Here is a 25,035-nt window from a genome sequence, read left to right as displayed (position 1 = left end):
AAGTAGTGTGTCACCTAAGGTCACAAATATTAATGACTATGTTTTCATTTAAGAATTCTACAGTTTTAATTTTTAAACATTTAGGTCTTTGATCCATTCTAAGTTAATTTTTGTGTGTGATAGGGAGTTGAGATGTACTTTTCATGAAATAGATAATGAACTCATCTTAGTATAGTTTAAGTTTTGAAAAATGTGTATACTTGTGTAATCCACCAACACAAAAAGATACAGGACATTTCTATTACCTCAGAAGTTCCACCCTGCTTTTTTTTTTTTTTTAAAGCAAGGGAGAGAGAAGGGGAGGGTAAAGGGGAGGGGTAGAAGGAGGGAGGGAGAGAGAATCCTGAGCAGGTTCCACACCCGACACTGGGCTTGATCTCACAACCCTGAAATGACTTGAGTGAAAATGAAGAGTCAGACGCTTAACCAGCTGAGTCACCAAGGTGCCTCTCCACCCTGCTTTTTTTTGTACCATCAGTTTCCCCCATTCTCCCAACCAGCCAGTCCTGAGCAACACTGATCTTTTTGTTATAAGATTACATTTGCATTAATAGAATTCCATGTAAATGGAATAAAAATGGTATGTGTTCTTTGTATCTGGTGTCTTTTACTCAGCATGTATTTTGAGGCTGATAAATGTTGCATGTATTTTGGTTGTTGTTAGTTTTTGCTGAGCAATATATCCCTTGAGTAGGTATACTACTCCTTGCTTATCCATTCACTTATTGATGGACATTTGAGTTTCTGGTTTTGGGCTATTATGAATAAAGTTAACAAGCATTCATATTCAAGTCTTTCAGGTGTGCATATGTTTTTCTCTTGGGTCAGTACCAAGAAAAGAATTTGCTGCATAATACGGTAAATGTAAAATTAACTTTGCAAGAAACTGCAAAAGTGTTTTCCCAAACAGTTGTACCATACAACGTATGAGAGTTCCAGTTGCTTCATATCCTCAGCAAAAGTTGGTATAGTCAGTCTTTTTAATTTGAGCCTTTCTACTGGGTATGTAGTATTATCTCATGGTGCTTTTGCTTTGCATAATCTCTGGTGACTGGTGATCTTTACATGTGCTTTACATAACTGCTGGTTTTGTTTCGTTTTTTTAATCATGGTAAAATACACTTAACATTTGCTATCTTAACCATTTTTAAGTGTGTAGTTCAGTGGCATATACCTTCCCCTTGTAGTGGAATTGTCATTACCATCCATCCCTGTTACTATTTTCATTTTTTTTTTAAGTTTTTTTTTTGAGAGAGCACTCGCGCACAGGGAGAACAAGAGGGAGAAGCCGACTCCCCTCTGAGCAGAGAGCCTAGTGCTGGGCTCAGTCCCAGGACTCTGAGATCATGACCTGAGTCAAAGGCAGATGCTTAACTGTTTGACCCACCCAGGCGCCCTTATTTTCATCTTGTAAAATTAAAATTATACCTATTAAACAGTGACTCCCCATTCTCCCCTCCCCCCATCCCGAGACAAACCGCCATTATACTTGGTCTCCATGATTTTGACTACTCTGAGTACCTCCTGTAAGTGGAATCATACGGTATTTGTCTTTCTGTGACTAGCTTATTTCACTGACAAAATGTCCTCCAGCATCATCCTTATTGTAGCATTTTAGAATGTAGCATTTTAGAATGTAGAATTTCCTTCCTTTTTGATGCTGAGTAATATCCCGTTGTATACAGTGTATACCAGATTTTGCTTATCCATGCATTCATCAATGGACATGGGTTGCTTCTGTATTCTCTCTATCCTGAGTAATGCTGCTATGAATATAGATGTGTAAATATCTTTGAAATCCTGCTTTCAGATGGTTAAATATCTTTGAAACCCTGCTTTCAGTTCTTTTGGGTATATACCTAGGAGTGGAACTGCTGGCTCATATGGGAGTTATGTTTTCAGTTTTTTGAGGAACCACCATACAGTTTTCTACAGCAGCTATATCATCTTACATTCCTACCAGTAGTGCACAAGGGTTCCAATTTTTCTATATATTTGCCAACACTTTTATTTTCTGTTTTTTTGATATTAGTCATCCTGATGGGTGTGAGGTGGTATCTCATTGTGATTTTAGTGTGCATTTTCCTAATAAACAGTGAAGCTGAGGACCTTTTCTTGTGCTCATTGGCCATTTATATATCGTCTTCAGAGAAATGTCTTTTCAACTTCTTGGCTTATTTTTGAATCAGGTCGTTTGGTTTTTTTTGAGTTTTAGAAGTACTCTGTATATTGTGAATATTAATCCTTTATCAGATACATAGTTTGCAAGTATGTTCTCTCATCTGTAGATTGCAGGAAATTTTTAAATTTTCATGAAGTCTAATGTGTCTCTTTTTTCTTTTATTACCTGTACCTTTGGTGTCCTATCTAAGAAATCATGTGTCCAAACCCATTGTCATGAAGCTTCTATCCTGTTTTCTTCTAAGAATTTATTTTAGGTCTTATATTTAGGGCCTTGTTTCATTTTGAGTTAATTTTCACATATGGCATTTTAGTGTGTAAGGGTCTACCTTACCTTTATCCTTCTGCATATGGATTTCCAGGTTTCTCAGTACTATTTTTTGAAAATACTGTCCTTCCTCCCATTGAATGGTCTTGGAACCCTTGTCAAAAATCATTTGACCATATATATGAGGTTTTATTTCTGGGTGCTCTATTCCATTCATCTATGTATGTCTTTATGCCATAGCACATCAATGTTGATTGCTGTAGCTCAGTAATAAGTTTTGAAATGAGGTGTGAGTCCTCCAATTTTGCTCTTTTAAGATTGTATTGGTTCTGGGGTCCCTTGAGATTCCATGTGAATTTTAGCATGGGTTTTTCTTTTTTGCAAAAAATGTCATTTGTATTTTGTTATAGATTATTTTAAGTAGTATTGATATTTTAATAAGAAGTGTTCAGTCCATGGGCATGGGATGTGTTTCCATATAATTATGTCTCTAATTTTCTTAGCCTTGTATTGTAATTTTCATTATAGAAGTCTTTCATAACCTTTGCTTATTAAGAAAATGTTCTTTTGATGCTAGTGTAAATGGAATTATTATTTTTTTAAGATTTTATTTATTTATTTGACAGAGATAGAGACAGCCAGCGAGAGAGGGAACACAAGCAGGGGGAGTGGGAGAGGAAGAAGCAGGCTCAAAGCAGAGGAGCCTGATGTGGGGCTCGATCCCATAACGCCGGGATCACGCCCTGAGCCGAAGGCAGACGCTTAACCGCTGTGCCACCCAGGCGCCCCAAGGAATTATTTTTGTAATTTCTCTTTCAAAGTGTTCATTGTTCATGTATGGAAATGCATCTGAATTTTGTGTGTTGGCTTTGAATCCTTTACCTTGCTGAATTCATTTATTTTAAGAGCTTTTTTCCCTTAATGTTTTCTACATATCATCTAAAAACAGATAGTTTTACTTTTTCCTTTCCAGTTTGGAGGCCTTTTGTTTCTTTTTCTTAGGCAAGAAACAAAAGGCCTCCAAACTGAAGAGGAAAAAGTAAATTGTTGAGGCCAAAACTTCCACTGCTGTATGTTGAATAGAAGTTAGGAAAGCAGGTATCCTTGCTTTATTCCTCATCTTAGTGGAAAAGCTTTTAGTCTTTCACAGTGGAATGATTTGCACTATGAATTTTTCATGTATGGCTTTTATTATGTTTAGGTAGTTTTGTTCTATTTCTGGCTTTTTTGAGTGTCTTTATCATGAAAAAGTGTTAAATTATTTCAGATGCTTTTTCTGCATCAATCGAGATGATCATGTGGTCTTTTTTCTTCATTTTGTTGTGTGGAGTATTGATTGATTTTTGTATGTTGAACCATCCTTGCATCCCAAGAACAAATCCTGCTTGGTCATGGCGTGTAATCCTTTTAAGTGTTGCTAAATCCTGTTTGCTAATGTTTTTTCAAGAATTTTTGCATCACTGTTCATAAGGGATAGGACTGTAGTTTTTCTGTAGTGTCTTTGTCTGGCTTTGATATGTTTTTGCTGGCTTCATAGAATGAGTTGGGAGTGTTCCCTTCTTGAAGAATTTGATGAGGCTTAGTATTCTTTAAATGTTTGGTAGAATTTATTAATGAAGTTATCAGGTCTAAGGCTTTTCTTTTTGGGATATTTTAAATTATAGGTCTATTCAGATTTTCTAATTCTTCATGATTCAGTCTTTGCTAGGTTTTGTGTTTCCAAGAATTTGTCCATTTCGTGTAGGTTTTCCAGCTTTTTTGGCTCACCATTATTTATAGTATGCTCCTGTAATCCTTTTAATTTCTGTAGGACTGGTAGAAAAATTCCTACTGTTATTTCTGATTTTAGTAATATCACTTTTCATTTTTTAGTTCTTTTAGCTAAAGGGTTGTTGATTTTGTTCTTTTCAAAGAATGAACTTTTATTTACATTGATTTTCTTTCTTATTTTTCTATATTCTGTTTTCTTTAATTCTGTTCTTTATTATTTCCTTCTTTCTGCTAGCTTTGGGTTTAGTTGGTTCTTTTTCTAGTTCTTAAGTTGGAAAGTTAGATGGTTGATTTAAGATCTTTTTATTTTTAATGTGTTTATAGCTGTGTATTTCCTCCATTAGTACTTCTTTTTTTTTTTTTTTTTAAGATTTATTATTATTTATTTATTTGACAGAGATAGAGACAGCCAGCGAGAGAGGGAACACAAGCAGGGGGAGTGGGAGGGGAAGAANTAACGCCGGGATCACGCCCTGAGCCGAAGGCAGACGCTTAACCGCTGTGCCACCCAGGCGCCCCTCCATTAGTACTTCTTTTCACTGCATCTTTCTTAAGTTTCATATTGACCATGTTTTTTTTTTTTTTTTCCCCTTCATGAAGTGTCTACCCATATCTTGGGCACCCCCATCCCTCCTTTCCTTTCCCTTCTGATCTTAGTAAAGAGGACTTTTTCTTTTCCTTAGTTTGGACAAATTTTTCTGCTAGGTGTATGTATGGGAAAATTTGCACTCAATCTGTGGCTGACTTTTTCATTATTTTGACAGTGCCTTTTAAGCAGAGAAGTTTTTACTTTTAACAGAATTTGTATCCTATCTAAGAAATGTTTGAAGTCCACAAGGATTTTCTCCTTTTTTTTCTTCTGTAAGTTTTATAGTTATCATTTATGTTTAGTTCTGTTATGCATTTTGAGTTGATTTTTGCATATGTAGAGTGAGGTCGAGGGGTTCTTTCATTCATTATTTTTTTATATGGCTATTCAGTTTTCTAGCACCATTTGTTGAAAGGACTATTCTTACTAAAATTTCCTGGTATCTTTCTTGAAAATCTATAATGTAATATTGCTGAATTCCCGTCCCTGGCATATTGGTATAGCTATGCAGTTTGTCAGTGGGATTAGAAAGATAGGAAAATAACTGTTGAAGAGAATACTATGAAACTCTAATCTTGTACATAAATGATACTAATTTACTTAAAGGAAGTGTTTTTAAAAATTTTAAAGTAGAGCTTTAAATCAGTTAAAAATGAAACTTTTATACTAAATAATATTTTACCAGATAAACATTTATTTTAAATGTACTTATGTAAAAGATTGGATTGTTACTCAACATAGTACATAAGTAGTAAAATTTCTTTAGCACATGGATAAAGTACTCGCTGTAATTATTTTTACTTTCTAGCTTTCGATTTCAGGTTGTATAGTGGCCATGTTAAATTAATCAAAATAGGGAAATGACGTTTTCTTCTTATCCACAGTGGCAGCTAGACTGTCTTGCTTGCTTGCTGAAGTTAATATGCCAGTTTGCAGTAGATCCATCCGATTTGGATTTAGCTTATCATGATGTCTTTGCCTGGTCTGGTATAGCAGAAAGCCATAGGAAAAGAACTTGGCCTGGTAAATCGAGAAAGGCTGCTGGTGATCATGCCAAGGGTCTTCATATACCAAGATTAACAGAGGTAAAGTACAGAAGTTACCATTAAATTATAGTAATGAATTCTATTTGTGTTTTACAAAGTTAAAAATACATTAATGCATAAGAAATCAATCCTAGATTATCACAATATGACCTAACAGCTGAAGTGATACCTTCATTTTTTTTTTTTTAAGATTTTATTTATTTATTTATTTATTTGACAGAGATAGAGACAGCCAGTGAGAGAGGGAACATAAGCAGGGGGAGTGGGAGAGGAAGAGGAAGGCTTCCAGCAGTGGAGTCTGATGTGGGGCTTGATCCCAGAATGCTGGGATCACGCCCTGAGCCAAAGGCAGATGCTTAACGACTGAGCCACCCAGGCGCCCCAATACCTTCATTTTTAATCCAGTAGTAGTAATTATGAAATAGTAATATTTTTCAGTTCATTATCCAAATTTCAGGAATGAATTGTATGCCATTCTAATGTTCTCTAGCTGTGGAATTTAGTTAATCGTTTATACCCAGTAATTTATATACTAAATTTGTGAGTGTCCATTTAGGGAAACAAACCACACAAGGTGTTTTCAACAGAGGAGATTTAAAATAAAGAATTGGTTTTACGTGTCTGCATTGGAGGGCTAAACATATACAAAAAGAAAATGTTGAGGTAATCCAGACAAGTAACCATTCACCACTCCTAGTGTTGTGGAACATATGAAAAAAGGTTAGGGATATCAGATATGAGGAGATCTATAAGGAAGGATCTTGTTAACCTGGGGTTTAGGCCTCAGAGGAGGGGGTTCTGCTACTATTTCTGAAACCGTGTGGCTTCTCCTGGGTTAAATACTTACGGTGCAATGCTGTCAGAAAAAGCAGGGAAGTAATCTCTGTTGCAGGTTGACAGAGCCTCATAGGAAACCAGCTGGCAAGGGAGGAATTTAGTTTGTGATGTGCCAGCCATAGAATAACAAAACACGTCTATAGAATGGTAGATTTGGAGCTAAACAAAAATGGTACAGTAACTAGCACATCTAGCAGTGTAATTAGAATTCTTGTCCGTGGTTCTGTTGTTCATGTGATCAAATATTTGCCCTTTGAATGGCTCTGTCACTGGGAAGTGGGAAGAGATAAAGATAAGTTTTTAGTGAGATCTCTTACTCATTTGTAACCTTTTGAGTATAGCACCTTACCTCATAGCTGCCCAAGAAACACCCAGAGTAATGAGTTGTTCCTGATAGAAGTAGTATTGTAGTGTAACATAAGTTGGAAACTACTGGTAAAATTGAAACCTGAAGCCTATTTCCCTTTCAGAATTTTGGGAGATTAAGTGGGACAAGTGACCTCTGGTAGAATTCTAATCATTTACAGCTAATACAATTAAAATAGAACTTTGGAGACTGTAGTGTAATCTATATGTGTTCTACAGTATTGCGTAGTTGTCAGCTACTTACTTTAACCTTGCATTGCTGTAATGTTTCAGTTATTTCTTTTTTCCAGAATAATCTTCCCAGTTTATAATTTAAAAAGTCAAATTGTGTTCCTTTCTGTTAACTCATTAAATAACTTCAAAGCTTTTGACCTTAGTCATTTCCTCTTGAGCTTTTAATAATATAAATATATATATAGTACAGATATAAAATATATGCACACATAAGTTTTAAGGTTTTTTTTTTTAAATGTATGCAAGTATATGATTATTGACAATAATTCAGAATATACAGGGGAACCTTTCCTCCCAGTCATAAGTGATTACCGTTGATAGTTTTATGTATTATTAGATTTTTTCATTGCATATGCTAGTGTTATGTTTTTATAGTTTAAAAAAATGCTTACTGTATATATTTCCCATTAGTTGATCCTAATCGGAGTTTAGTACGTTAAGCTTTTTGGGAACAAAAATTTCTGTTATATTAATTCTAGACACAGAGTTACCCTGTTTAGATATTCTGTAGATAGTGAGGAAGAACACTAGTTTTTTTCATAATTTACTGTCATGCATTATTTCATGTGTTCCCCTCAGAGCCCTTTCAAAAGGTTCAAATTCCATGTCAGACTTCAAAAAGCTTTCCTTGAAGCTGTCCTGATTTCACCAGCGATAGGTTTAGTTGTTGCTCTCTTCTTTTGCTGATGTGGCACATTGTACTACTTGTGTTACAGTGCTTTCTATGTTACCTGCTGTACTGGATGCACATCCCCAGGATGGGAACAGTGCTTAAAACATAAGGACCCAAAAGGGTTCTAATCTACAGAAGGGAGTCTGTAATTCTTTATTTATATAAATTAGCAAATTATTTTCTTCTATTATAGAACTATATAGAACATTATATAGAACTCCCATTATATAGAAGAACGAGAACCTAAAAATTAAATATGTATTAAAATCATGCACCTTGAAAGGTTGCAAACTAAATGTTGATGCTCAGGATTTTTAATCGAGAATCTATGCCCTATATTTATTTTTTTTCTGTATTTATTTCAGGATGATTGAGATATATGCCACTGGTTGGCTTTTTTCCCCTTGTGTCAGAAGCAAAAATGTGTTTAATTCTTCATCCCCCTCATAAACCATTGACATGTATAATATATTTTTTTCACCTACTTGGGTGACCTATAAAGAATTTGTGGATCTAAAAATAGAGAATAGTTTTGCTTCTGTATTAGTAAATCTATCTTTCTTTCTTTCTTTCTTTCTTTTCTTTCTTTTCTTTCTTTTCTTTCTTTTCTTTCTTTTCTTTCTTTCTTTCTTTCTTTCTTTCTTTCTTTCTTTTAGTGGCTTATATTAAGTTTGGTTATACAATTCTGGTTTTCTAATACTGATATTTTTACAGTATGATATTCCTTATCTTGTCATAGATAAAAAAGTAATTTGGAATCTTGGGTTAAAAATGCATTTTTGTGTTTTAGTGTATTTAAAGATTTTTTTTTTAATGTTTTTGTTTTAAAGGTATTTCTTGTTCTTGTCCAAGGAACCAGTTTGATTCAGCGACTTATGTCTGTTGCTTATACGTATGATAATCTGGCTTCTAGGTATGAAGTTTTTACATAATTTTTATATGTATTTGTACCAAGAATATAGTGCTTTAAAACTTAATTTTGAAAAAAATGTAAAGGTTAGCACTCATACCGTTCCACCGTTTGTGTATTATCAACATTTTGCCAATTTTATTGCATAATCATGAGTGTGCATTTTCTGTGTGTGTGTGTCTGTGTGCACACATTTATTTACATATTGTCCTGAATTTTGTGAGAGTAGGTTTCAGATATCATGACCATTTACCAATAATACTTCAACACTAGGGCATTTTCTTAATCATTTGAGTAAAAGACTAAAATATAGAAAGTTTAACATTGCACTGATAGTGTTATTTAATGTATAGTCCACACTCAAATTGTCCCATTAATATTCTTTAGAACACTTTTTTTTGCTGGTGCAGGGTCATGTCCTGCATTTAGTTGTTGTTTCTTCCATTTCCTTCTATCAGAGATACTTCGTTAGCCTTTCTCTCATGATACTGACATTTCTCAGTACTTCAGGCCAGTTCTTTTATAAAGCATCTTTCAGTTTAGGTTTTCTAATTCTGACAATTTTGATTGCTCTTCATGATTAAATACAGATGATACATTTTTAGCAGGAGCACTCCATAAGTAGTGTGTCTTTCCCACTACATCCAGCTAAAGTCAATTTGCCCCATTAATAGTGATACTAATTTTTATTAGCTTATGTGGTTTCCTGCAGGTTTCTCTACAACAAGGTTTCTTATTTTTCCTAATTAAAAGTGACCTGTGCGAAGCTGCTCCTCATAAAACTTTCATTCATTGCTTTTTAGCATTCAGTGATGATTCTTGTCTAAATTAAACATTAGTAAATATTTGTAAAGTGGTGATTTTCTCTTAACCATTTTATGCTTATTGGTTGACATTCCATTATGAGGAAGAGCTTTCTCTCCCTTTTCGTTAGTATCAGTTTGAATTCATGATTTTTTTTCCACTCAATTTGTTGTAGTTCATGACTATTAATTACTGTTCACTTTACTCAAATTATACCTGAGTTGGCCTCCTCAAGCTTGTTCATGTATCCTTTTGATATATGTGTGACAGAAGGGAGGGGTCTTTTTTTTATTTTTCCTGTCACTCTTAAGATCTTCAAGGCATGTAGTTTCCTTACCTTAGTCCTGGAATCAGCCATTTCTTTAAGAAGCCCTAGTTCCTATTGGTGGGAAGCTTCCAAAAATATGGGCTCTTGGTGGACTCATTGCTACTGAGGTTTCCTTGCTTCTAGGCCCTTGGTGGACAGAGCTGGAAATATGTGTATATGAATATAGTTTGAGCATGTAATAATCCCATTTATTTGGGCTACAGTAGAAATTTAAAAAATAATGAAATTTTGATACAGAAATTCAAGTGTGATAATTGCTGACTGATACATGGGAACCTGACTGTATGCCTTACATAATCACATAAGTTATGTTGGGCTGAAATTTACCATTATACTTAAATGATTTATAAAGCTAATGTAAACAGGTTTGAAAGTGCTTAACCTTATTTATGGCTAATAGCTGTTTTTAGGTGCTTTTAGAAGTCACCTTCATAGGCAGTGATTGCATTTTAAAAAGCATGATTATTTTAAGATTATTTATTTTATAATTTACATTTCTTTTATCTCTGTCTCAGTTGAATTCACATTCATTATTTGATCAATATCTGCTTTACCCCACTACACTCTCAGTTCTATATGAACTATATCTGATTTTGCTCACCATCATATTTTTAGTGCCAGGCACCTTATTGTTTGTAAAACTTATGAATGGATAATTTGTGGAAACGAAGAAAGTAGTGTAAACATGCCTTTGATTTGTATGATAAGATACATTTTATACCCCAACCACCAGTTAACTCTCCAGTTAAGTAAGTCTTAACTTTTCCTCAACGTCCTCACTAACCCGCACTCTACCTTACTATTCCACAGCCACGATATGTTGAGTTAACAAGGCCATTCAGTAACTGTTTTGTTTGCTTTTATTTCTTGAGAATTAAATGTTCATTTGACTTTGTTAACCTCACACAAGGAAAAATAAACATGCAGGTTTGATACCAGCTGCCGCTGTTCAATCTGATTTACTCTCTGGCAGTTCTTGTTTTCATTCTACCAGTTCCATTCTTAAAGAACTTTTTACCATCTTTGTAATGTGAGCCCCCTCCTCTTGCCCCCCCCATTCCTGTTTTTTTGTCTGTTCCTGTTCATGTACCGTTATCTTTTCCTTAGGCCCCCACCTCGATTCATATGGTGCTAGGTTTATATCAATTAAGGCAGTTAGAACATACTTTTTGCCTGTGTTCTCAAAAATCTTTTTTTTTTTTTAAAGATTTTTTATTTATTGATTTGAGAGAGCGTGTGGATGCAGGAGCCCAAGCGGGGAGGGGCAGAGGGAGAAGCAGAATCCCTGCTGAGCAGGGAGCCCCACATGGGGCTTGATCCCAGGACCTTAGGATCATAACCTGAGTCGAAGGCAGATGCTTAACCAATGGAGCCACCCAAAGTGCCCCATCAAAAATCTGCTAATGCTACATATTTAAAGGGTAGATGGGTAGGTTGCTGTTAATAAAGTTGGTTATAATAATATGATAATAACATGAAATATGGACAGGTATGTGATTTATAAGTTTTAACTTCTTTGTGCTTCTTACTTTTATTTTTTTTAAAGATTTATTTGAGAGAGAGAGAGTACACACGTGTGCATGAGTGCAGGGAGCGGAGAGGGAAAGAGAATCTTATGCTGACTCTGTGCTGAGGACAGAGCTGGATTGCAGGGCTCAATCTCATGGCCCTGAGATCACGACCTGAGCTGAAACCCAGTGTGGGATGCTTAACTGTTTGCACCACCCAGGGGCCCCAGTACTTTTTACTTTAAATCAATAATGTGGGTGGGTCTTGCTTTTTGAGATTTTGAACAGTGTTTTGTTCATTACAACAAAATGATGCTAGAGACCAGTGTTTTTCTTTTTTTAAACAATTTATTTGTAAGACATAATCCCCATTTACTGGTTATATTAAGATGAAAGTTTTAAATACATTCCTTTAAAGTAATACATTTCCCACTGAAGTAACTAAATGTGTGGAGAAAAATGGATGTAAAATAATACAGAATTAAATTAGTTTTCTCTGTTGTTTAGTAATTTGCTTTTAACCATTTCCAATAGAAATTGTCATTAACAATACTAAAGGAAGGGTATTGTATGTCAGTGTATGATTTTATTTTTAAAATTAGAAGTCTGAAGTTTAGAATCTAAGCCATTATAACCTTTCTCTTTGTAATACACATCTCTTTTAGTAACTAAATCTTTTTTTTAAAGATTTTATTTATTTATGTGAGAGAGAGCCAGAGACTGAGTGTGAGCATGAGCGAACAGGGGGAGGAGTAGAGGGAGAGGGACAAGCAGACTCCACACTGAGCACAGAGCCCGGTGGGGAGCTCAGTGTCACGACCCTGAGATCAGGACCTAAAGCTAAGATCAAGTCGGATGCTCAGCTGACTGAACCACCCAGCTCACCCATCATGAGCACTTCTTGAGGATTCACTTACTCTAATCAATACTGTATTCAGTCATATTGTTCGTTAAATGTGAACAGTCATATGGAGTGGTCTGTAATACTTTACTGGTGTTTCTTTAAAAGGTAAAAACCATAGGAAACATATTTTTCTTAAAATTTATTTCTTGTGGAGGGTACATGTATAAACTTTAAAAGGTATGTGGTAATAAATTGAGTCATTTGTATTTTATTGCTAAAATTAATTAGTGGTGGTGGATTTTTTTTTTTTTTTTTTACCTTACAGAGTTTTGAAAGCTCAGTCCGATCACAGGTCTAGGCATGAAGGTAAGTAAGGGTTCCACAAAGCTAATTTTTATATAAAAAGATTTGCATAATTAGATAATCTTTAATAATGAACACTGTGTTTTCTTTGCAGCACAAGCCTTATAGTCATACCTTTTTCTAATTTCTCTTTTTAGTTTCACATTATTCAATGTGGCTCTTGGTGAGTTGGGCGCATTGCTGTTCTTTAGTGAAATCTAGCCTTGCTGATAGTGACCATTTACAAGATTGGTTAAAGAAATTGACTCTCCTTATTCCTGAGGTAAGATAAAGTTTGAAAATCAGTACTATTATTCTTCGTATTTTTTATATTATTTGCGTTGATAATAGAAAACAGGAGCTAATGGAAACAAATAGACATGATTCCATAAATAAATCCATTCCATTGCCTGGAATGTACTTATTAAACACTTCAAGATCTAGAGTGTTTTGAACTTTGTACACTTAAATGTGAATGTTAAGAGGCTTTTAACCATAGGAAACAAACTGAGGGTTGCTGGAGGAAAGGTGGGTTGAGGGATGTGTAACTGGTGATGGACATTAAGGAGGGCACATGATGTAATGTGCAGTGGGTGTTAACAACTGATGAATCACTGAACTCTACCTCTGAAACTAATAATACACTATATGTTAATTATTGAATTTAAATAAAAGTGCAAAAAAATTGTGAATGTTAGTCTAGAGCATTCATATTTTTCTTTTTCTGAAATAAAACTATTTTGCTTTGGAGTTTTGAAAATTTTTTTCTGGGAAGGACTAGGGTGTTTATTTTGGTAATTTATTTTTTGGAGGAAGCTTCTTTTCCTTTTTCTATCAGAGTGTATCCTTCAACACAAGAGATAAGTTAAATATATTTTGATTCCAATGTCAACACTGAAGTTAGTATAATTGTCACTACCTGTAGCTTGGTATTCCTGAATGAAATAGTAGAAACATACTCTTGCTAAAACACTTAGCCACAATAGTTACAAGAGTTACATCTTTTTTAGGCAGCATTGTCTTAATACATTTAGCTCTGAGTTGAATGCATATGTATTCTTGTTCTGACTGTGTCACAAGTAATGATTGTGACATTTGGGCAAGTCCCTTAGAAACTGTAAAATGTTTTGGTATAAGCACTTTCTAAATTGCTTCTTGTTCTGAAAATATTTTATACTTTTATTTAGTTTTGTAAATAAATCATTATGAATATCCTCTCCTTTGTCCCTTTTGTATTTGTTGTTGTTGTTATTTGGTTTTTTTTTTCATGTCCGTATTTGGGATTTTCTAACATGTTTCTACAAATACTGTATACTTTGGGGGTACTTTATTTGATCAGATTTATGTGCATGAGTATATAATCAGAACATTGCATTTAAAAAATACTACCAAAGAAACCGTGTAACGTTATTGCTGCTGACGTTGATTTTAAGATTAACTTTTTAATACTTAACTCAGTCTATCTTTGGAACTTGCTTTTTCATTTAGACTGCAGTCCGTCATGAGTCTTGCAATGGTCTTTATAAGTTATCTCTGTCAGGGCTGGATGGAGGAGACTCAATCAATCGCTCTTTTCTGTTATTGGCTGCTTCAACATTGTTGAAATTTCTTCCTGATGCTCAAGCACTCAAACCTATTAGGGTAAGATTTTACTGTGTTTAGGAGCAGTTTCTGTTTCTGCAATTTTCTTTGCCCCAGTTTTTTATCATTGTATTACATACTTGCAGTAATTTTGAGTACTTGTTTACTATATGTAGTTTTTACCAAGAGAATAATTACACAGTTCTTAAAGTGACAGCGTTGTGGACATATTGTGTCCATACTACACGTAGGAGTTTGTTCTTACTAAAATGGAATGATAAAAACATCATAAATGCAGCTTTTTTCTCATTAAGTCACACAGATTTTTTTTTTATGATATTGTGAATTTTGAATTCCCTTTCCTGCTCCAGTGTATATGCTAGCCTTGTAAAACAGCCTTCTACTACATAATAAATTCAGAGCTCATTAAGTAAATTTTATTAACCCCAGAAGTATGATGCATTGTAGGATTTACTTTTTCCTCCTACATATTTACTTGTCATCGAATATGTAAGATACGTAAAATGTTTCTTATGTTTGAGATTTCAAAACTAGACCATTGCATTTGGGTAGGTTTATATATACTTATGTTCTATAGGTTTCTTTCTTTTTTTTCTTTTTTTTTTTTTTTTAAGATTTTATTTATTTGACAGAGAGACAGCGAGAGGGGGAACACAAGCAGGGGGAGTGGGAGAGGGAGAAGCAGGCTTCTTACTGAGCAGGGAGCCAGCTGTGGGGCTTGATCCCAGGACCCTGGGATCATGACCTGAGCTGAAGGCAGATGCTTAACAACTGAGCCACCCAGGTGCCCCCTATAGGTTTCTTTTGTTGACACATTTTCATTGAATTCTTCTTTTCTATTACATTATTTAGCATTATATGTTATTCATATGATGACTTTTCCGAGTGGGTTGTAAGAAATTCGAGGGTAATATTTTTCTGAAAGTTCTCATGCTGTTCACTTATGGGCCTAGTTATTCTAATTTTACAGAAGCTAGAAGTGTTTTTTCCATTTTTTGTTAAATTTCGAATTCTGTTTTTATAGAGATTTAATTTTTTCATAAGGTCTGTAGTTTATTAAATGTATTGTAATTTTAAGTGATTTCCCTTTTTAAAATGTTTTCACAAAGTTGAATTTTTTTTTTTTATAGATAGATGATTATGAGGAAGAACCAGTGCTAAAACCTGGATGTAAAGAGTATTTTTGGTTGTTGTGCAAATTAGTTGACAACATACATATAAAGGATGCTAGTCAGGTATGTTCAGAAAATTATACAGTAACTTGTATGATGTTAGATGGATCATGTACATGTATGTTTATGACTTTATATAAGTTCTTATAGTTAAGGGCATTATTTTAAATCTTTCTCTGAGAGTTGAAAATGCCATAATTATTTTATTGTAGTTAGACCTTTTTGTTTTGCTCTAAATTCCTTTCTTTTTACTTTGACCTTTGTTGAAATGCCTTTATCTGGTACCTATAAGTAATTTCTTATTTCTTCTAAGATCTGTAGATATAAAATGTTACTTGAGATGTGAAATTTAGACTTTAGATGTAAATATACAGTGTTCCGTAACAGCATATGGGTTTGGAGTTTTGAATATGTAAAATTGCAATTCAAATAGAGTTGATTTTAAGGTTAAGAAACTATTAGCTTACTGATCTGCTAATTTTCTTAGACTAAAATAGTTTAAAACAGATGTTTAAAATAAGTTAATTTCAAAGACAAACTTGCCATATATATATATATTTTTTTCTCCTTCATAAATTGAGTAAGCTGAAATGCATCTAAGTGTTCCCAAAAATGAGAACACTTTTAAGAAGATACATTTAGATATTTAGGAAATATTTTCTCCTTTTAAAATGTATTTTAACCCAAGGGCGCTTGCCTGGCTCAGTCGGTACAGCATGCAACTCTTGATCTTGGGATTGTAAATTCAAGCCCCACAATGGCGGTAGAGATTATGTAAAAAATCTTAAAAAAATGTATTTTAATCCATGTGCATTTTATACACTTTACATTTTAAAAAGTCCTGTAGTATTTGCATTTTCTACTTTAAAGGAGCAGTGTACATTGAATTCGTAAAATACTTTTCATTTGAGAAATAATTACAAATATTGAATGTGTTTTAATTTACTTGATTATTCATGAAATACTGATGTCAGATAAACATTGATTTTTTTTGTTGTTGTTTGTTTTTTTAACCTTGGGTTGCCCCTTTAAGGTAGGAATCTATTATTTCTTGCTTGCTAAGCAGCGTAGTTTTTTCTTAGAGATCTGAGTTTCTTTGAGAATCCTCATGTTTTATTTTGTGAAATGTTGATTTTGTTGCTTAACCAACTGAGCCACCCAGGCACCCCCCATGGATTCTTTTTTAAAGGACTATCAATGATGTGTTTATAACTATCAAAGAGTAGCTGTATTATTTATAATTTAATTAGTGTATTAATGAATTTGGGAGAACCAAATTATTACTTACAAGGGAAGAATTTTTTTTGTTTTAGTAATCTCTGGCTACTAAACACAAAAATCTATATTTGAATTTTGTTTTCTCTTTGTATTAAGACCACACTCCTCGACTTGGATGCTTTGGCACGACATTTGGCTGACTGTATTCGAAGGTAAAATTTGATGTGAAATTCACAATTTTATCATTGAGGAAAGATAAAGGACATAATTATGTGAACTATCTTGTTTTGCTTGTGTTCTTTTTTGTAGCAGGGAAATCCTAGATCATCAAGATGGTAATATAGAAGATGATGGGCTTACAGGACTTCTAAGGCTTGCAACAAGTGTTATTAAACACAAACCACCCTTTAAATTTTCCAGAGAAGGACAGGTAGGTATTAAGACATCAAATGTCTGTAGGAAATATGATCGAAATTTTTTTTGTTGTTGCATTGTATGTGGGTATATTAAATTTTCTTAAACGTGCAAACATAAAGCTTGCTAGTTGGAAAAGTGAATATTGAATAAGGTGAACCTTAGAAATACAAATTCTAAACTTATATTTGGAATGCAGAAACAATTTTAATTCCTGTGACTTGTACATAGAAAGGCAACCTCTACTTAAAATTTCTGTAGGTTCAACATTTTGAATTAATAATTTACACAGAATTGATAAGTAGTCATGGAGTACCTTTCTGACTGGTTTCATGTTTTAGAAGCCTGTTTGACATGAAATCTACTGAATATTTGATGATACCTAAGGACTCTATAGCCACAGATGTCTTAATTACTCCTCAGATTTATTTACTCTGCTATTAGCACTTTTGTCATTGCCTGCAGTGAGGGAGTTAGTTTTTGGTTTGGAGGGTTGTTTTCTTAAGGTCACTATTTGTGGTAGGAAACACAGGAATAACCAGAAGGATCTAAGATAGTCCTCAAGGGCATAGAGTTGGGGATTCTGGAAATAGATGACAGTCTTAACTGTCTTAAATCTGTACAACTTCCCCAATTTGACAAAGCCCCTTTTTGTGCTATTTTTCTATGTCCTTCTTAAATTTTTCCTATACTCACTGGGAATAATTTGATTGATTTAGTTTTGCAGGTTGAAGTATTATGCTATGTAAGCCGGTATAGAACTTTTATTCCAAAATATAAATATATCAATTTCTTTGATAATACATTGTAATGTGAAAATCATTGTAAAAGAAAAAAAGCAATTTTTAGATAGTGCAAAGAGAAGATTCCCATATAGTTTGATTTCCCATGATTCTTAGGTGATGGATGGCCTTCCAGGAGTTTCCATGGATATATTAAATACTTAAGTATACCATTTATATTACATAAACACCATTTTGTGATCTTTTTTTATTTTAAAAAATGAATACACTAAAAATATATTTTAAAAAATTGACTACATAAAGAGGGAAACAATTTTTTTTTATTGACATGTATGTTGTTGCTGGTTGTTAAAAAAACAAAAAACAAAACAAAACAAAAAACAAACAGCTTCAGGGAACCTCATCTTTGCACCCCTGTTCCATTATACAAACCTGTTCTTAAAAGTAAATTTGATTGATTTTGATCGTAATATATTAGTTTACAAAAGGCTCTATCCTTTTAATTTTCCCAGCTGTACTGTGTTAGAATGCTTCTAATATCTCAGTTTCTCAGATACCCCCACATGTGAAGGGGATGTCTGAGACATTCCTTATATGTGAAGTCTTTTCCAGTCTCACTTTTCTTTAGCTTTTATGTCTTTGGTTTCTGTTGAAAATGAGTGTCAGGACCCTGGGATCATGACCTGAGCCGAAGGTCGTTGCTTCACCAACTGAGCCACCCAGACACCCCTGAGCTGAACTTCTAACCACTATGCAATACTGGCTACAGATGTTAAAATCCTAAACACACAGCTCTATAGTCTGCTTTTTTCACTACCTTAGAGAGTCTCCATATCAGTATATGCCATATACAGTTAATTCATTCTTTTTAACAACAGCATAATATTGTGTGTGTGTGTGTGTGTGTATTCAGCTCTTAATGATGAAAATTGTCTTGTACTCTTACAAGTGATATTACAGTGAAGATGTTTATACATCTATCACTTAGGAAATCTGTAGGAAAAAATTCTGGAAGTAGCGTTGCTCATTCACAGGGTATGTACCTTTTTGACTTTGGTCAGTATAACCACATTGCTTTCTCTGAATGCTGAGCCAGTTTATGGTCCCACCTATACTGTGTGTGGGTGAGTTCCTGTTTCATCACATTCTCACCAACCCTGTATAATAGCAGGTATTTCTGATATTATAGGTGAAAAACATTCTCCTAGTTTTATTTTACTTTTTGTGATTATGATTAAGGTTGAGCATCTTTGTGTTGGAAAACCATTATTTTGTGTTATCTTTTCTCTGATCTAGACTCTAGGTAGAGAACTAGGAGGGCAAATGTGTTAGGAATGTAGCTAGGAATCCAGTGGTTCTAGAGAGGGATGATGGTGGAAAGTGGTTGGATTTGGGACATTGAAGGTACTGCTCACAGACTTAAATTTGGATAGGATTGTGAGGTGGGAGAGAGAGAAAGACTCCTCAATTTTAAGCCTGAGAAATGAAGTGAATGATAATTCCGTTTACTAAGAAAGGGAAATCTCGAGGTATCATTTTTGAGAAGTGAGGGTGTCAGAATCAAGTCTATTTTGGACATGTTAAATACGAAATGTCAATTAGATATGCAAGTGGAGGTGTTTAAGGCAGTTGGTTTGTTGTAATACTAAGAAAAATTTTCCTTATCTCCTAGATATTTAAAATACCTTTTCTACTTTAATGATTTTACTTTATTAAATTTCATTGAGAATTTAGTTTGGGAATCAGTTAACATTTTCTGTAAAGAGCCTTACAGTAAATATTTTAGGCTACGCAGGCTAAATGCTAGGTCTCTTTTACCACCGTCACCACTAGTACTACTGCTTTCTTTCCTCTTGCCCTATTCTTCCATTTTTCTAATTCCCGTTTAAAAATATAAACCCCGTTCTTATCTCTACTAGCAACAGATATATACTGAACAGACTGATGATTAAGACTCAATCCTGATTCTTAAGAACTGACTATGTATTTTTTAAGAACGGACAGTTTAGTGGTTCATTTTTTCAGCAGGTAATTATTGAGAAACCTGCCTTATTCAAAATTTGTATGTACCTTCGCAAATGGCTGCTCAGGATATTTGCCATTAATGGTTAAAAAAAAAAGGCTATTAAAGGAATACCGTCAGGGATGTGAAAGATCACATAGCATTGACATTATTAGGAAAGGCTTTGAAGAGGATACAGCTTTTATAATATAGAATAAAGGTGGGGTTTGTTTGTTTTTAAGATTTTAATTTTTTATTTGTTTTAGAACAAGCAGGGGGAGCAGCGGGCAGAGGGAGAAACAGGCTTCCTGCTGAGCAAGGAGCCCAATGTGGGACTCAGCCCCAGGACTCTGAGATCATGACCTGAGTCGAAGGCAGATGCTTAACCGACTGAGCCATACAGGCATACCCAGGATAAAGGGGTTTTTTTGTTTTTTGTTTTTTGTTTTTTGTTTTTTGTTTTTTTTAAGTAGAAAAGTAAAGGAAACATTGAAGTCCTAGAAAAGAATACGAGTAAAAATTAAGTGATAGGACACCACTGGATATGTGTGGGAAATTGAGGGATTAGTTCAGCTTGACTTGAGTTGGAAGAAGTATAGGAGGTAACTTTGGGAAGCTCTTGAGTTCACAGGAAATTATTTTTACATGTACATGCAGTAAAACAAAAGCATTACTTTTGTAATTTAAAAAAGGGGGGTCTTTAAAGTGTTCGATCCAGTCAACGTCAGGAATGTGTGTTAGCAAAATACCTGATGACAGATGAAGAGCCAGCAGAGTGTAGTGGTCTTCAAACTTTTATTGCTCACATATTCTTTAAATAAAGAATTTTGGGAAACCTAGGTGTCCTCTCACAAATTTTTAAGCCTTAAAAAATTTCTAGGTTTTTCAATCTATTTTTTTAAATTTTGTTTCAAGTTTTTATTTTGGTTCTAGTTAACATACAGTGTTATATTAGTTTCAGGTGTACAATGTAGTGATTCAGCAATTCCATGTTTCATCTGGTGCTCATCACAAGTACACTCCTGTATCAACTCTGTATTTTTGAAGAGTATACTTTCCAGGAATTTGTTAAAATTGAAAAAAGTATTTTTTTGACCTCTCGGTGTTGTCTGAAGTTACTTCTGTGTTATCATTACATTACGTTTATTTGGACACGGGCAATCAAAGCAACATAACTATACTTTTTTTCATATATACAGCAGACTTGAAGTAAAAACTCTTTTTAGTAGCATATTTTATAGAAGGAAATTTATATGTTCATCAAATGTCAAAAGTCCATCTTCTATCATTTAAAATAGTTGGCAGTCTATAGCAATAATTTTGTCAAGCTTTCTGTTTACATTTTTTCAGTCTCAAAAATAGAAGGAACTATATTCTTGATACATTTTTATAGTGTCTTGTTTTGCAGTTCAATTAGTAAGAACAGAATGGGTTTAGGATATCTCATTTTTCTCTGAAACTTTCTCTTATTCATAGTCTGTATTCTATGTTATATCTGAGTCGAAGTCGTTTCAGCATGATTATCGCTTTACATGATTATAGAGATTTCCTTCTCATGAACTTATGGGGTGGCACAGTTGATGTCCTCCTTGTAAGTCATCCTCGCAGGAGGTGAAGAATTCCCAAAGGGGACTTTTTCTTAAAAGAGTCAAAGCCTCAAACTCCCAAGGTCAGCGAGAAAGCAGTGATCCCAGTTGGCTCTGTGGGTACTGGCATGTTTTGTTAACCAGCCTCGGAGTTTGGGGGGTCTTCCTTGTATTCTACTTCTGATCACCAAGTAATGTTAACCTTAAAAAACAAAACTACCAGTTATTTTAGCAGCAAAAATGGGTTTATTCAGGAATAGCAGAGACTCACAACCCAGGGCATGCACTCTTCTGCAGAACCATAGGCAAGTACAGATATATCTTAAGTTTTGCCAGAGAAGTACGAAACATTAAAATGAAATTTAGCTGAAAATGAATGTAACAAGAAGGATGGGCCTTTTAAAATTAATTCATATAGTTAGAGGTGGGTATTACTTGTTAATAAGGTCGAATGTGTGTTCATTAATCCTCTTCCTACTTTATATTTTTATAGATGTAGATTCTGGGAAACCTTATTTACATAATGGAAATGTAAAGTTTGTTAACATGTTTACAGTGGAAATGAAAGTTTTATTTTAACAGTGTTATTTAATCTTTGAATTTCTTCTGAATTACATGCTAAAAATCACACTGATCTATTATCAGAAACTATTTAGTTTTCTCTCAGCAGTTTGAGGTTATTCTTTCTGTGAAGTATACCAAAATGATTTTACCATTATTTATCAAATGGACATGTTGTGGACACCTGGGTGGTTCAGTCGGTTGAGCATCTGACTCTTGGTTTCTGCTGAGGTCATGATCTCAGAGTCATGGGATTGAGCCCTGTGTCAGACTCCATGCTCAGCGGGGACTCTGCCTGAGATTCTCTCTCTCTCAAATAAATCTTAAAAAAATGGATATATTAATATATAGGTCATCCTTTTACTTAGAGATACCTGCTTTTCTGGTTAACTCAGTAAGGAAAATAAAAATATTGTTTATTTCATTATGCTTTTATCAACCTGATAATTCTGATGAAGTGTTTTATCTTATAGGTTTTAAATATATTTTATCAGAGCTTTCGAGCTGTGGAAACTTAGCTCATTGAATTTCTGTATCTAAACTGATAGGCAAAGATAGTTCATTGTATTTATTTTTTATTTTTTAGAGTGGGGGAGGGGCAGACGGAGAGGGAGGGAGGGAGAGAATCTTAAGCAGGCCCCACGTTAACGAGGTACCCCCAAGATACTTCATTTAAAACTAGTTATTATCCAATTCCATTTTTTTTTTGAGTTTGACTTTATTTTCTAGTTGAAGTATATGTGTTATCTTGTGTCTCCAAGACACATCACCTAACCTCTGAATTCTAAGATAGGCAGTACAGACTTATCAGTCTGTCAGCTATATGAAGTAGACCCTATTCACTTTCCATATTTCTTAGCCAAACTTACTTTTCATTGCAAAGTCAGAACTTCGTACTTTCTTTGACAATAGTGAGATGGAATGAGGTCCCGTTCATTAATGGGAAAATATTTCCAGTTGTCCTTTATTTGGTATCCGTGTCAGAGGTTCCCAATATCATCTCCAGGTTCAGTGATTCATTAGAAGGGCTCAAAGAACTCAGCATGTAGTTGTACTGGTGGCTAAGATTTGTTACAGCAAAATAATACAAAATGAAATCAGTGACAGAAAAAGACAGCATTCAGCCAAGTTTGGTGGAAACTAGGTACATGGTTTTAAGAGTCCTCTCCTATTGGGAGTTGCACAGGATATGCGTAATTTCCCCAGCAATGAGTGTGACAACATGTGTGAGGTGTCGTCTAAAGGGAACTCTCTTGGGCTGTAAGTCAGGGTTTTAGGCGAGGTTAAGTGGGGGTTGTCATTTATAGTTCCTGTGTAACTGACCACAGTTTCAGAAATTCCAGACTCCCAGATGGAAAGCAGGTATTAAGCATAAACCAAATAAAAAAGGCATAGTGAGCCACTTTTGTCACTTAGGGAAAGTTTTATATCAGAGGAATGGACTCTTTATCATTCAATTTTCACACGACAGCCAGGGGCCAACCTTACAATCCAGCCATTCTAAGGATAAGAGAATGTTGGTCTTAACTACATTACCTCTTTTCTGCACAGTACACCAGAAGGTTTTACACCCCAGAACAATGTACCATGGTAGTATTTGAGGTGTGTGAGAAATACCTATCTTTAGTAAAGTAACAAAGGACCAATTAATAAGAAACAGGTGGGAAAGATGACCCTTTCTCAGGCAGATCGAATTTAGAGAAAAATACATCTAGGATGGTAAAACGTCGCACTTCAGTTTGAACTTCACTGGGATAGAAATTAAGAGCTTGGGGGCGCCTGGGTGGCACGGCGGTTAAGCATCTGCCTTCGGCTCAGGGCGTGATCCTGGCGTTATGGGATCGAGCCCCACGTCAGGCTCCTCTGCTATGAGCCTGCTTCTTCCTCTCCCACTCCCCCTGCTTGTGTTCCCTCTCTCACTGGCTGTCTCTCTCTCTGTCAAATAAATAAATAAAATCTTAAAAAAAAAAAAAGAAATTAAGAGCTTGGGGTCTGAAAATCATGGAAGGAGCCGAGATGCCCTTCAACAGATGACTGGATTAAGAAGCTGTGGTCCATATATACAATGGAATATTACTCAGCTATCAGAAAGAACGAATTCTCAACATTTGCTGCAACATGGACAGCACTGGAGGAGATAATGCTAAGTGAAATAAGTCAAGCAGAGAGACAATTATCATATGATTTCTCTCATCTATGGAACATAAGAACTAGGATGATCGGTAGGGGAAGAAAGGGATAAAGAAAAGGGGGGTAATCAGAAGGGGGAATGAAACATGAGAGACTATGGACTATGAGAAACAAACTGAAGACTTCAGAGGGGAGGGGGTGGGGGAATGGGATAGACTGGTGATGGGTAGTAAGGAGGACACGTATTGCATGGTGCACTGGGTGTTATACGCAACTAATGAAGCATCAAACTTTACATCGGAATCTGGGGATGTACTGTATGGTGATTAACATAATATAATAAAATAAAATTAAAAAAAAAAAAGAGCTTGGGGTCTGAAATCCTGGCTCTGGCTTCTTCCGGCTCTGTGATTCCAGGCAAGGTTCTTAGCCTTCTTTGTTTTTTTGTTTGGGGGCCTTTGAGTAGTATCTGGCACTGTAACTGTTCATTACAAGTAAGTTGGTGCTTTTGCTACTGCTGCTGTTAATGTTACGAAAGTAAAATAAGGAAAAACTGAAGTAAATGGCAAAGGCAGTCAAGATAGGAGTCCTTAACAAAAACTTTTGGTCAATTAATGGAGTGGAAAATAATAGCATTATAGATGGGAATCTCAGAATGAGCCTATTAACTATTAAGAGGTAAGGAAGAGTAAAGTTGATCCTTACCTATTCTGTTTTCTTTAAGAGAAATGAACATTGGGGGGTGCCTGGGTGGAACACCGGTTAAGCGTCTGCCTTCGGCTCAGGGCGTGATCCCGGCGTTGTGGGATCGAGCCCCACATCAGGCTCCTCTGCTATGAGCCTGCTTCTTCCTCTCCCACTCCCCCTGCTTGTGTTCCCTCTCTCGCTGGCTGTCTCTATCTCTGTC

The 25,035-nt window shown here is 34.9% G+C and overlaps 1 protein-coding gene across 11 annotated transcripts in view; it reads left to right on the top strand.

Annotated features, from left to right (window-relative positions):
• USP34 (ubiquitin specific peptidase 34) overlaps nt 1-25,035 on the top strand; it is a 236,367-nt gene that overhangs the window by 146,733 nt on the left and 64,599 nt on the right. For all 11 annotated transcript variants that reach the window (XR_004624915.1, XM_034659188.1, XM_034659190.1 and 8 more), the window contains 8 exons: nt 5,693-5,893; nt 8,795-8,877; nt 12,684-12,724; nt 12,859-12,983; nt 14,189-14,341; nt 15,433-15,537; nt 16,849-16,904; nt 17,002-17,122. Coding sequence is in view for 10 of the 11 variants with exons in the window: in XM_034659188.1 (XP_034515079.1) it covers nt 5,693-5,893; nt 8,795-8,877; nt 12,684-12,724; nt 12,859-12,983; nt 14,189-14,341; nt 15,433-15,537; nt 16,849-16,904; nt 17,002-17,122 (885 nt within the window). In the remaining variant the exon portion in view is untranslated. The remainder of the gene's footprint in view (nt 1-5,692; nt 5,894-8,794; nt 8,878-12,683; nt 12,725-12,858; nt 12,984-14,188; nt 14,342-15,432; nt 15,538-16,848; nt 16,905-17,001; nt 17,123-25,035) is intronic.

The sequence above is a fragment of the Ailuropoda melanoleuca genome, chromosome 4, assembly GCF_002007445.2.
Source record: "Ailuropoda melanoleuca isolate Jingjing chromosome 4, ASM200744v2, whole genome shotgun sequence".
NCBI lineage: Eukaryota > Metazoa > Chordata > Mammalia > Carnivora > Ursidae > Ailuropoda > Ailuropoda melanoleuca.
Note: the sequence above shows the minus strand (reverse complement) of the source record. Positions and strands in the feature narration are given on the sequence as shown.